General features: G+C 51.0%; 2 protein-coding genes and 1 non-coding gene across 3 annotated transcripts in view; 2 read left to right on the forward strand and 1 right to left on the reverse strand.

The window, feature by feature from the left end:
• The first annotated feature begins 152 nt into the window (after positions 1–152).
• Positions 153–3804, forward strand: LOC135997103 (ubiquinol-cytochrome c reductase complex assembly factor 2). The gene is made up of 4 exons (XM_065649533.1): positions 153–347; positions 2458–2532; positions 2833–2902; positions 3622–3804. Exons 1-4 carry the CDS (start codon positions 210–212, stop codon positions 3714–3716), a joined length of 378 nt encoding a protein of 125 aa, XP_065505605.1. The 5' UTR covers positions 153–209; the 3' UTR covers positions 3717–3804.
• An 860-nt stretch (positions 3805–4664) lies between these two features.
• ITPR3 (inositol 1,4,5-trisphosphate receptor type 3) overlaps positions 4665–12247 on the reverse strand; it is a 37176-nt gene continuing 29593 nt past the window's right edge. The window contains exons 49-58 of the mRNA XM_065649532.1: positions 11205–11330; positions 9812–9984; positions 9535–9699; positions 8853–9045; positions 8326–8421; positions 7785–7909; positions 7386–7551; positions 6564–6724; positions 5817–5978; positions 4665–5505 (exon numbers count right to left, since the gene is read on the reverse strand). Of these exons, the coding sequence (XP_065505604.1) occupies positions 5437–5505; positions 5817–5978; positions 6564–6724; positions 7386–7551; positions 7785–7909; positions 8326–8421; positions 8853–9045; positions 9535–9699; positions 9812–9984; positions 11205–11330 (1436 nt within the window). The 3' untranslated portion in view covers positions 4665–5436. The remainder of the gene's footprint in view (positions 5506–5816; positions 5979–6563; positions 6725–7385; positions 7552–7784; positions 7910–8325; positions 8422–8852; positions 9046–9534; positions 9700–9811; positions 9985–11204; positions 11331–12247) is intronic.
• On the forward strand, positions 10085–10157 carry TRNAT-AGU (transfer RNA threonine (anticodon AGU)). Its single transcript has one exon. It is a non-coding gene; the product is annotated as a tRNA-Thr (tRNA).

A 12247-nucleotide genomic window follows, 5' to 3' on the forward strand; every position in this document is an offset into this window, starting at 1 on the left:
CGCCCGCCCCCGCGCCCGCCCCCGCGCCCGCCCCCGCGCCCGCCCCCGCGCCCGCCCCCGCGCCCGCCGCCGTGCCCGCCGCCGCTCCGTGTTCAGGGCGGGACGCTCCCAACGGCCCCGCCCCCGCCGCCGCTTCCCCCGCCCGCGCTGCGCGTGCGCGGCCCCGCCCGGCGCCTCCGGGCCGCCGTAGGTCACGTGGCCCGGCAGCCATGGCGGCCTCCAGGTACCGGCGGTTCCTGCGGCTCTGCGAGGAGTGGCCGGTGGAGGAGACCAAGCGGCAGCGGGACCTGGGCGTGGTGCTGCGGCAGCGGGTGGCGCAGGCGTTCCGCGAGGGGGAGAACACGCAGGTGAGCGCGGGGGGGGCGGAGCGGCGGCGCGGGGGGGCGAGGCGGGGCCTGGGCCGCGCAGGCGCCGCGTTCCGTCCCGTCCCGGGCCGGGTTAAGGGCCTTCCAGGGGTGGCTGCGGCGGGTTGTGGGCGCAAACCTCAGTTTGGCGCTGGCACGGGGGTGTTTTCCCGTGGAGCCGCCGCCTCGGGGCTCTGCCGGCTCCAGCTGGAGGCGGCTGTGCCGGGGGCCGCGCTGGGAACGGGGCCGGAGGGATTCCCGGGGCTGCTCTGGAAACACCGGCCCCACGGAGCTGGTTCCTCGTGTAGGAGAAGCTGCGCTGTCTGCCCGGGCTTTCCAGCGTTTTCACTCTGTGTTTCCAAGAACCCCGTTCCCAGGCTGTGGCAGTGGGATGCAAACACTGTGAGTTTGCCAGCGCTGCGCTGGGATCGGTTCGCGATCTGACTCGGTTGGACTGGATGAGCTTTGAAGGCCCCGTCCAGCCCAAACTGATCCCCCATTCTGTGACAGTGCGGTGTGGAGTACACAGCAGCATACAGCGGTGCTGATACTGAGCATGCACGGGTTATAAAATGGGATTCTGGCTACAGTTGTAATTGTGCTGGAGATTCGGCTTTGCTGCTGAAATCCATTAGAGAAGATGATGCTTGACATGGGCTGCAGACCTTTGCAGGCTTGGAGGCGTTGCTGCGGAATGTAAATGTGCCCTTTCTTAGCATAAAAACATTGTTCTAGATATGCGTTTTCTACTTCAAGGGGCCATTATAGGCACCTAATTCTATATTGGTCACCAGAATTGTCTGTGGCAGACATTTCAGAAAGTGCTTATTGCTTTTTCATATGCTCAGCACAGCTGAATATGCTGCATCAATTGGCTGCAAGATCCCAAAGCTGCCACTCGTCTTGAACATCTGAATTGATGCCTACAGCACTGATGTCAATTTGTATGTAAAAAGGCTTAATATAGCAAGGGGAAATGTCCTGGCAGACAGCAGGAGGGATGTCTGAGAAAGGAAGGAGAGCCATCAAAGATGCTTTATCAGTTTAATGTCTGTTTTATTCACACGGAATAAGATTTGCTGATTTTACAGGGGAGGAATACCATTTCTGCTACTCATTTAATAGCTATTTCTGCTGTCATTACTGAAATATTAGTGGGGTTGTTTGAAATGTGACTGCCAGGTGTGTTAAGCCGCAGATCACCTGCAGTGTGATGGTGCTTCTGTCTGTCCGTCCGTCCTTCCTCCTGCAGCAGCCGTAACCTACTGAAAAAGGAGTTGCCTTTGTTTCCTACTTAGCGCAGAGGAGGCGTCGCCCGCCCCGCGCTGAACCTGCGCTGGTGTCCCAAGGACAGACGAGCCGCGTCACTTTATCCTGAGGTGTTACTGTCCGTACTATTTCTATTCTTGTATCAGTTTTAATCACTTGTTTGATGTCATGGAGCAGCAATGCAGAGTTCTGGTCGAGTTGGCTCCCGTTGTAAAACAGAAATCCGAGAGGCCGTGCCACCCAGGCTGCTGAACAGGCACCTGTCCGAGGCACCAGCACAGCGTTGGGTATTAGCGAGATCTTTCCAACTTACTAGACCGAAATAGAAATCCATTTACCCTTCACAAGCTGTCCAGCGTCTTTCATGCTGCTTTTCTCTAATCAATTATAAACTATTTTAAGCCTGCACCGGGATTTTGTAACTTCCATCCTAGTACATTATCCTGTTTGATACTTTAGAATAGAACAGACAGAAAAACTGGCCTTTGAGCAGGATTTCACAGCAGTGGCCAATAAACATGACAAGGAAACTGTCTGGCAATGCTCTTATTAACAGTGTGTTCACAGTTGATCTGTCAAATCTTTTTGAGCAGAATTCAAGGTCCATTCTGGAAATGATGTCCCTCGTTATTCTTGCAGGCCAAACTGGTGGGAAGTGGGAGGGAAAGAAAATGTTCTGCATTCTGGAGCAGCGTCCTAGGGCCACCAGCATCCCACAGTGCGCTGAGGAGCCGCCTAAGCTGCTCTTGACTGTCCTCTCACAAGCCTAGAAATGATTTTTTTTTTGTTTGTTTTCCTGTGGGGGTTTAAAATAAAACTGCGTGATACTTTTGTGCCTTTCCAGATTGCTGACCCTGAGGCCTGTGACCAGATGTACGAGAGCTTAGTCAGGATCCACACCAACTACTACAAAAACAAGGTGAGCTTTGGTGTCAGCCGTCGTCCCTCTTTCAGGGCTGTCACCGCCCTCGGCCCAGCAGGATTTTGGGGAATGTCGAACAGACAGATGAGCGGTCGGGTGGTGCAGCACTGCCTGGTGCCTTTGGTCACTTGGGGACACATATGAACAGCGCAGCTGGTAGATCGTGGTGTGGATGAACAGAATTCTTAGAGCTTGACTGAAAATGAGCTCAGGCCCTACTGTGGTGACATTTTTACCTGTTTTAGTGCACTACAAGTAACACCTTTGTCTCTCTCCTCCTCTTGCTCGATTATGAAGTATCCACGCCTGAAAGACACAAGCTTCACCGGAGTGACAGTAGAAGATTGCAAGATGATCCTAGCAACAGGTACTAAATCTGTGCTTGATCAGGGAATGAGTTGGAGCAGGAGATAAAAGTACTTTTTTGTCTTTGTGGTGTTCACTGTGTTGCTTCTGCTAAGCAGCCATGACTACAGGACAGAACGGGACGGTCCTGCAAGTGTGTTGGGATGTTTATTGAGGAATAAGGTTAGGAATATTTGGGGAGATCTTCAGTAATCTCTCAGGGCAAAAGATTGAGTGTATTTTGCACTGGGCAGGAACAGCAAAGGGTTTGCAAGGGCTCTGTGAGATCAGGTAGCAGGAGCTGTGTGAAAGAAATGCACGTTTGCTACATCATTCTACAAATTCGCAGCTTGTTTCACCATGTTCAAATTCCCTTCAGTATTTCTCCTCTTGTATGAGACTGAGGGAAAACAAAGCACCACGAGGCAGAAATACCCTCAGCCAGATCATTTATTAAGTGCAGCGTAGGAAGCTTGTGCGGTTTGTTCTGCTCCAGTTCTGAACTTTGACTGCAGTGCATGGAAACCAAATATGAGTTGTGAGTGATGAGGGACTCCCCTGCACAACTGATTGGAAGGGAAAACAAACTTGCCTCAGGCCTTGAAATAGAAATTCATTAAGATGAAAAAACAAAAAAAGGAAAATATATGTAAGGCAAAGCTGTTGTAAGAGAGCTTGCGTTCCTTTGCTTTGCTGTTTTTCTTCCTGATTCCCCATCTCTCTCTTGCTCTCCTTTTGCAGATGTTCTGAAACAGATGGAAGACATGAAAAAAGGGACGTGGAGAAAACTGCGAGAAAAGTTTTATGCCAAGAAACCCGAAGAGGACTCGAAGTGATAGGCCAGCTCCCAGATCCTCAACTGTATATACTCCTAAAGCACTGCATGGATGTTGCCATGATGAATAAAACCATTTATTCCTCTTAGCAACAGCATTTTTGTTCAGACCTACACCTTACACCCTGCATATTTAGTGCCCCCCTTTTTTTCTTGAAAATCTTGGCTATAGCTTAACTTGTCTGTGCTGAAACCACATTGGAGCAACATAGGGCAAAGAACTTGGTGGCGTTAGACCTGATCCTCCGTATTACAAGAAATGGAACAACCAGGAGATGCACACAGCAAGTAGGTGTGACCGTGTTAGCTTTAAATGTGCTTGTGAAGGTAACAGAGGTGATGTGAAGACACAGCTCTGCTTGGGAGATTGAGGGAGGGGGAACTGTAACCGTCACGTTTATTTTCCTTTTGAGAGGACTGAGGGTGACTCTTTACCATGGTGATGGAGGAGGCATGTAAGAGTTTAAGATTTCAATCAAGTGCTGCAGCAATGTGCTGCTGGTTGCTATAAAAAATTGCAAGTGTTGCTATGGCCTGTGTTTATTCATTTTTGAAGCTTTAATGTTTGCATCAGTGTCTGTTGTTGGGAAGCCTGGAGCTGTCTAGAACTGCGCCAGGACTGCGCTTGGCTCCCGGCAGCACCAACAGCTGCTCCTTTTTTGAACAGTGTTTTCCTGGCAAGTAGCAAAAGAATTTGAAACTTTAAGCAGGCACTAATCCAGAGCTTCAGCAAACAAGGCTGGTGTTGAAGGTAGTTCTTCAGGGTAGCATTCTTCATCTGACTGGAGAGTCATGCTGCATTTTAACATCAAGCAGCTGGAGCTGAGAGTTTGGGCAATACAGCCCTGGTTTGGCTTCAGGTTTGTGGGTTGTTCTGGTATTTCTAACAGTTCCACTGTGTACCAGAGTGCACAGGAAGGGCACTTTCTTTACCATGTTTAAGTTTTTATTATAACATGATTTTGTATTTAATTTAGTTAAGGCAATTTACACTTTAGTTCATAAGTAACAACAATAACAAAACAAAACAAAAAGTAAAACATTACACCAGAGATGAAACTAAAACACAGGACACCCCTTCACAGTGAACTCCTGTAAACCTGCAGCCGCCTCCTCCTACTGCCCAAATATCCTTGGTGCACAGAACGCAAAAGACTCGTTCACACTAGTACAAACCTGGATACCCATCTGCTGAGTTAAATTAACAAATCCATCTCCTCGAGTTTAGCTCTTCTTTCCAGCACCACAGTGACGAACAGAACTCTTTAAATGGAGAGGGATCAGCATGGAGCAGGGACAGCCAATACGATGGCTGGTTTGCAAAGATCCACGGGTACTAGTGCCACTCTTGGAGCAAGTTAAATATTGCAGCCCTACAGCTAGTTACACCACCCTGAGGTGGCAGCCATGGAGATAAAGATACAACCCTCCACATTTGCAAAATAAAGAGTTATTGCAATGAGGAATGAAAGTCCTGTATAATTTATCTTCCTACAAGGGCATTAGAGTAACTTGTGGGTCCAGGTATCATGAGGAATCCTGGCCAGGCCCTGGGTCTGGAATTGCTCACAAGCATCTAAGGAAAACATTGGCTGCAGCCCTTCCACGTGCTCCGTCCTCAGGCAGCGATGACCACGCGGGGACCACAGGAACGAGCGGCCTGGGGAGCTGATGCGTTGGTGTCATCCCTCGGTGGGCGAAGCCGATGCTGTTTCGGTGTCTCAGTGGTTCATGGTGTTCTGGACGTCCACAAAGCCCATCCGTTGTCTGCGCTTGCGTTGCTCTGTCATCTGGAGGTCAAACAGGGACACGAGTGAGGCAGGAAACCAGGACCTGAGTCACTAACGTGCTCCTCGAGGCTGCTTTAAGCATCTGCCAGAATAGCTGATGAGCAAGTTAAGAAATAAAAAAGCACGTCCCAAATATCCCTGAACCCCCGCAAAAAGAGCTGCAGGAGCCCTTTGCTTTGGATCTGAAGCTGCTCTGGCCAGGGCTGGTTCCGCCTCCTGTTCCCTGCGATCAGTGTCTATTTTGGTGAGGACAGTGAGTTTCTACAGGCAGGTGTTGCTCAAGTGCTCCTATTTTTACAATTATTTAGTACCTGTTCCTTCAGCTCATTCAGCTGGGAGGTGAGGTGGGACACCAGCTTCATCGTGGTGTTGAGTTTGTCTTGAAGATTTCGGATCTCGTTCTGTTCCCCTTCCCCTTCGTTGCTGACCAGCGACATGGCTCGCATGCGGGGGAACCAGTCGAGGTTCTTGTTCTGGAAAGGAAACCATGGAAGGGGGTTGGAGGGGTGAGGAGGAGGGAAGAGACCTGGTGGGGTTTAACAGGGACCCTGCCTATGTGCAGGGATTAAAGGAATTCTCAGAGGCTGGTCTTGTCTGCAGCTTTGCAAATTCCCCACGAATAGTCCATTGCTAGTTTTTTTCCTACAGCCTTCTGGGCTCAAGTTAAAAAGTTTTTCTTTTCTAGATTTCCTTTCTCTCCCTTCTTGCCTTGAAATCACCTTGAAGTCCCACTCTCTACCGTGTGCTTCTGCCCTTGGGTCAATCCTTAAATAACACAGTACAAAACATCAAATAGACAACATGGTGCTGGCTGAGGTTGCAAAGTGAAAATAACCAGCAAAGAACAAACTAAGGCAATAACATTATTATTAAATATTTTCCAAAAGCTCCTTCTCAAAAGTGCTTTTCTTTGGCAAGCCCTTTGTTCTCCAACATCCTCCCGGGGCAGGCAGGTTGTGACAGTGACAGAGCTGCCCTGGGAGGACCCGCACCTGGATCATCTGCACCACGTACCTCAATCATCTGCACCATGAACCTCGATCATCTGCACCACGTACCTTGATCATCTGCGCCACGTAGCTCTCTGGCCCCGTGTAGTCTGTCTTGTTCTTCACCCGCACCAGCACGATGAAGTACAAGTAGTTCCACATGTTGTGCTCATATTTAATGTGCTCCTCAAAGGACACCGTCTTGTTGTCAAACTTGTCCCTTTCCAGTCCTGGGAAAGGCAGTGGAGAGTGGAGAAGGTGGAGACGGGGTGGGGGAAGAAGTGAGCAAACAGATGGGAAAGTACAGATAAGGTGTGACTTTCAAGAAGTGCTTTTAAATAATTACTTGGCATTTAGCACACAAACAGCATCCAAAACAAGGGGAAAACAAGCCAGTTGTGTATTCAGGAGGCTTCCCTTTAAAGTACTACTAGCTATGCTTTCTGCTTATGTATCGAAAAGCATAAAAGGCACCCAGTGAATCTTTTAAGAAAAAAGCAGCTAGACTTAGGTTTTTTTCCCCTTTTTTGGATGACTAAAAGCATTCCAGAACATTCTCCTGTATTTTATTTCCTTAGTAATCTGGTGCTTTTTTCTGCACTGCTAAGTGGTGGTCTCAGGAGTGGTAGGTGCACAGTGAGAATTCCACAATGTGGCATTTTACTTTACCGCCTCATTAACAGGAGGTGTGGAACAATACGGACAATTTCCCCTCTCAGTTTGCATCCTTGTTTAAGCCTCCCCGCACTGCCCTGACCCACCGGTGAACAGATTTAAATTTTGCTGCGAACCAAATCAAAACCAGAACCCGGCTGAAGCTCCTTCCCTTCCCTCAGCCCTAGGAGAACGGAAGAGCTCGGGCAGTTCCTGCACACAAGCCCCAGCACTCACCGCAGATGAAGCAGGTCGTCTTCAGTATCTCTTCCTTCTTCTGCTTCTCGCTCCTCAGATCAGCAAAAGTGTCAATAATGACCCCAAAAATGAGGTTAAGAACAATGATAATGACAATAAAGAAGAAGAGGAGGTCGTAGACAACCCGAGCAGGAAACAAGGACTCCTGTGATGGAAGAAATGGATAAATGTGTCCCTTGCACCTCCAGCCCCGCCAGAGAGGAGGAACAAAGGGTGTGATGGGGAGAGGGGAGGGAAGCGCTGGGACAGTGCGGGGACAGAGCTGGTGTCACCGTTCCTAGGGAGGGAGGGTGGCTGCACAGCGATAAATGCAGCAAGACTGGGCAGAAGAAACGGTAAATGCAGCAGGACGGGGCAGGAGGAAGGGTCCAAACTCACGTCCTTCGACGGCTTCCGCAGAATGTCACCCACGCCCCCGCCGTTCCTCAGCCCGTGGTTCAGGACAGTGACGATGCACATGAGCAACGTGTCACAGGCGCGTTCCCACTGCTCAGCGGCTGTTTCTGGAGCACCAGAATGGGAAATAAAAGTAAAACCCCAGCACACAGACAGGGCAGAAGTCCCGGGCCTTGCACAGAACCCGGAGCTGGGAGGATCACTTGCTGCGCTGGCAAATCTGAGAGCAGCTGCTCCTCGTGCATCTCCCACCCGGCGCCTGCCCAGCAGCTCCTCCAGCTTGGTTTGTGCTGTGGAGGTGTTTGGCTGAGCACTCCCAAAGCTCCCACTTCCTTTACGACTAAACTGAATCTACTTCAACATTTTAATGCCAGGGTCAGTGCAAAATTTGCAGGTCTGTTGCCTAATGTGTGCCAGAAAGTGGGATGTTTGTTTCCATCTCTGAAAAGCTGGGATTTCCTGAGCTTGCTGCCAAACCAGGCAGCTAACTAGCAGAGCTGACCTTTCCCATGCGCTCGCTTACCTTCCAGGGCAGTGGGCACAGAAGAGCAGCTGATCTTGTCCCCGCTGCACGACTCCATGAAGGTCTCCATGTTCCTGTGCATCCCCAAGGGGTCATCTGCAAGAAATCACCAGCCTCGTCAGGGCACCCGTGTGCCTTAGCAAAGCTCTTTGCTGCTGCCGTGCGTGCTCAGCAACTGCCTCTTCCTGGAGCTTTCGAGCTTCTTTAAAAAAAGTTGTTTCGCATTCTCCTGGCCTTTTTTAGGCCTTGAATTTTTTTGCTCTAAAAGTGCTAAAGCTTCATTTGTAGCTGCCCACCTCCTCCGCCATCACCCCAAATCCTGCTCTGTGCAGCACAAGGTCCCTAAGGCGGCACAGGCAGTTGTGGTCTCCACCACCCCCAAACCCGGCGTGACGGAGGGTTGTGCCGCGGGTACGAACCCCACGACATGCACACACACACAGACACGCAGGCGCGTGTGCTTTGGCAGCGGGAGCAGCAGGGCTCACACAACGGCCCAGCTCAGGGGAGGGCAGCGGCTGCACAACCTGTGGCTTTGCCGTCCGGCAGCCGGTCCACCTCCAGGATGAAGTCGTCCTTGAGGAACAGGAAGCCCACGATGGAGAAGAGGTAGACGAGGATGAGTGCCAGGAGGGCTGTCAGCAGGATGGAACGCCCGTTCCGCGTCACACTCTTGATGACGTTAAACAAGGTCTCCTCGCGGTAGATCAGGTCAAACAGCTGAAAGGACACAGGAGCAAAGAAAAGCCACAGGGTGCTTTTCTTGATAATGCCTGGCCTACCTACATCCCTTTTATCCTGAGAGCCTGGATCACCCAGCGGACCTTGACTAACTTTCACATAAAGCATTTGTTTCCCAGCTTACTATAGGGAAGCAGAGAAGAATGGGGGGACTTGTGCACAGCAGGAGAGCCAAGAGCAGGGCACATGCACCCTGCCTGTGCCCGCAGCAGCTCACGTTGTCTCCCAGCTGACCCAGATAAAATGCACAGTTGAGATTAGAAAGAGAGAGACAGCAAAAGAGCGCGAGAGAGACAGTAACAGATCCTGGTGCGAGGCAGAAAGATCAGCCTGTGCAAAGATGAGAGCACAGCGAATTGTTCTCCCTGCTGTTATCAGTCAGCCCCTGGAAGGTGTCACAGGAACCTTCCAGCATCCAAGGGGGCAGACAGGCCACCTCCCTGCCCCAAACATCTGCACTTATCCTACCAGGATGCTGTAGAAGAGCTCGTGCACAAAGAGTCCCAGGACACTCGTCAGGATGTAGCCAACGTGGTAAAGAAACTCCACATCCATGATCATGGCCTTGTAGCCTCGGATGAAGGTGCCACGGTTGCCCACGAAGCTCACCACAAACACAATCTTGTTGGTCAGCTGGGGAACAACCAGAAATGGGGGGACTGGGGTTTGCCGCACCCCATGAATGCAGAACAACCTCCTGTGTCGTGGGCGGCTGCGCTATTTTTCCAGCGCTTGAAGAACTTACATTGAGAGCTCCCAGTATGTTCAGAGTGAGTCCGATCCCCAGGTAATAGATGGATCGCAAGATCAGCGCCACGAGGAGCGGCCTGACGCCGTAGCGCTTAGTGAACAGGGCCATGATGGAGAAGCAGATCAGGATCCAGAAGAGCAGCGAGATCAGGGGGGAGTCCAGCACTCCTGGGAAGAGAACACCCGGAGCAACTGAATGGCATGAGACTAAAGCTGCCAAATAGGACACCGAGCTACTGTCCAGGGAAAACTAAGGTGCTGACCAGGAGGCTCCATAGCACAGTGGGTAGAGCCCTGGTCTAGTACACCAGAGGTCATGAGTTCAAATCCCACTGGAGCCTCAACACAAAGAGCCTCAGACCTGTCATTGCTCTGGAAGGCCGGTCTCTCCTCAAGCAGGTGATGGAGGAGCAGAGGCTGAGAGACCTGGCCTAGCAAAACCAGGCTGCTGCCCAGGAGGCTCTATAGCCCAGGGGGTAGAGCCCTGGTCCAGTAGATCAGAGGTCATGAGTTCAAATCCCCCTGGAGCCTCAACACAAAGAGCCTCAGACCTGTCATTCCTCTGGAAGGCTGGTCTCTCCTCAAGCAGGTGATGGAGGAGCAGAGGCTGGTACACAGATGCGTGTGCCCAGAGGAGCAGGCAGGGAGGGACCCTGGCCCAGCTGAACACAACAGCTGAGCCTGGCCTACTCAAATTAGGCAGGGAGAAAATTAAAAAGGCCACAGCTGAGCCTGCAAGGCAACAAAAGCAAATACTGTCCTCCTCAATTGAGGAAGACTAAGAAAAATAATAAAAATATATTAAAAATAATAATAAATAAAAATTAATAAAATAGAAAATAATATAAAATCTACATAATAAACTAGTAAAAATATATAAATATATCCTCAACAAAGGAGGGCTAAGAATCTGTCATGGCCACAAGCTGACAGTGCTCAAAAAGAGACTGGACAACATCCTCATGCGCAGGGACAGGAGTTGGGCTCGATGAGCCTCTTGTGGGGTCCCTTCCTTCATGACATTCTATGATTATCAGAGGGAAGAGAGTAATTACACTTGATGAGGATGTATATTACTGATTCATTTTTCTAACACTCTTTTATCCAACTCACTGTAAATAACTGAGGCTTGGTACATGTTCTGTCATTGTTTCATGAACAAGCGCAGCCCAGGGAGAAGAGACTTTTCCCTACGAAGGGGCAGTGGGAGGGCTGGCAGCTGAAATCCCGACTCAGTCCCTTCCTTTGAGCAGCAGAAAGGACTTGGGGCTTTAGGAGCCAAAAGGAGACTGAGGCGGGGGGGAGTGCAGGTCAGGGGACCCGTTTCCCTGTACATGAGGGTCCCCTTTTTCCTCCACTTGTGGAGCAGCAGCTGCTGGGGCACTTACCCATGGAAGCGGCTTCGACATAGGGGTAGAAGAAAGCAATGATGATGTTGATGAAGACGGCCAGGTTGAAGGAAATGCTTCCCCAGAGCGTCATTCTGCGGGAGAACCAGTACATCAGCGGCATGCCTGCGGGGAGAGGAGGCAGACGCACAAACCTCAGCAACCTCGTGCCAACCGGGGAAGGTTTTGTCCTCCCAGACACCCGCAGAGCTCGGCTCAGCACAGCCAACGGGCCCAGAGGGACCCTCGCCTCCCACTGCCTTCCAAACCTTCATAAAAACTCCCTCCTCATCTGCTGAAACAGGAGTGCAAGTTCGAAATGTCACTGCTCACATTTTTTGGCTTCTCAGCCCTTTGACCTGCTCTGGCACCTTGGAATCAGATCGGCTCCATCTCCTCCCCGTCGCCCACCTCCCGCAGCCTCGTGTCCTCAACAACAGAATCTTTGTGTTTTCAGCCCTGGTCCCAGGGGAGCCCCAGCCAGCAACTTCCCATCCACACTGGAAACTTGTTTCCTGCCCAGTTCCTAGGGCAGTTTAGACTGGATTTGCAAGTGTTTTCAGAGCTACACTGCTCCTTAGCTGCACTGCAGTATTTACAGTGTGACTCGATTAAGCTCCTGTTATTTTAAGCCAGGATTTCCGTCCTGGTGCAGCCCTGAAAGCAACTAAGCAGCTCTGCAGGGTGCAGAGAAACACCTTTATTTCCCATATGTAGCTGCTAGATCCTGGCTTAGGAGAAGGCAACTGCAAACAAATGAAGAGGGGACTTTCCAGGGGAAGACACCTGCAGGTGTAACCCCAGGGAATGTGCTATAAGATGCATTTCAGGCTACCGAGGAACTGCACTAAGAGGCATAGAGGAAACACACATTGATTAACCTCCACTCCCTACAAACTGCCCAGCGGGTTGTGCTCTGCAGGTTGTGGAGCACGGGGAGCTCAGAGCTGCTATGTCCAGGCTGCAGCCCGGGTTTGCAGCCCTTTCCAAGCAGGGCCGCCTCCCAGTGCCACCGCGGGGGCTGCTGGAAGTGCCCGTGCTGG

This window comes from Caloenas nicobarica, chromosome 21, assembly GCF_036013445.1.
Source record: "Caloenas nicobarica isolate bCalNic1 chromosome 21, bCalNic1.hap1, whole genome shotgun sequence".
NCBI classification, from domain to species: Eukaryota; Metazoa; Chordata; class Aves; order Columbiformes; family Columbidae; genus Caloenas; species Caloenas nicobarica.

Excerpts from the sequence above, each read along its gene's own strand:
- LOC135997103 (XM_065649533.1), top strand. The coding sequence starts at position 210 with ATGGCGGCCTCCAGGTACCGGCGGTTCCTGCGGCTCTGCGAGGAGTGG. Across the intron at positions 2,533-2,832 it reads CCAACTACTACAAAAACAAG|TATCCACGCCTGAAAGACAC; the intron begins GTGAGCTTTGGT and ends TCGATTATGAAG. Across the intron at positions 2,903-3,621 it reads CAAGATGATCCTAGCAACAG|ATGTTCTGAAACAGATGGAA; the intron begins GTACTAAATCTG and ends CTCCTTTTGCAG.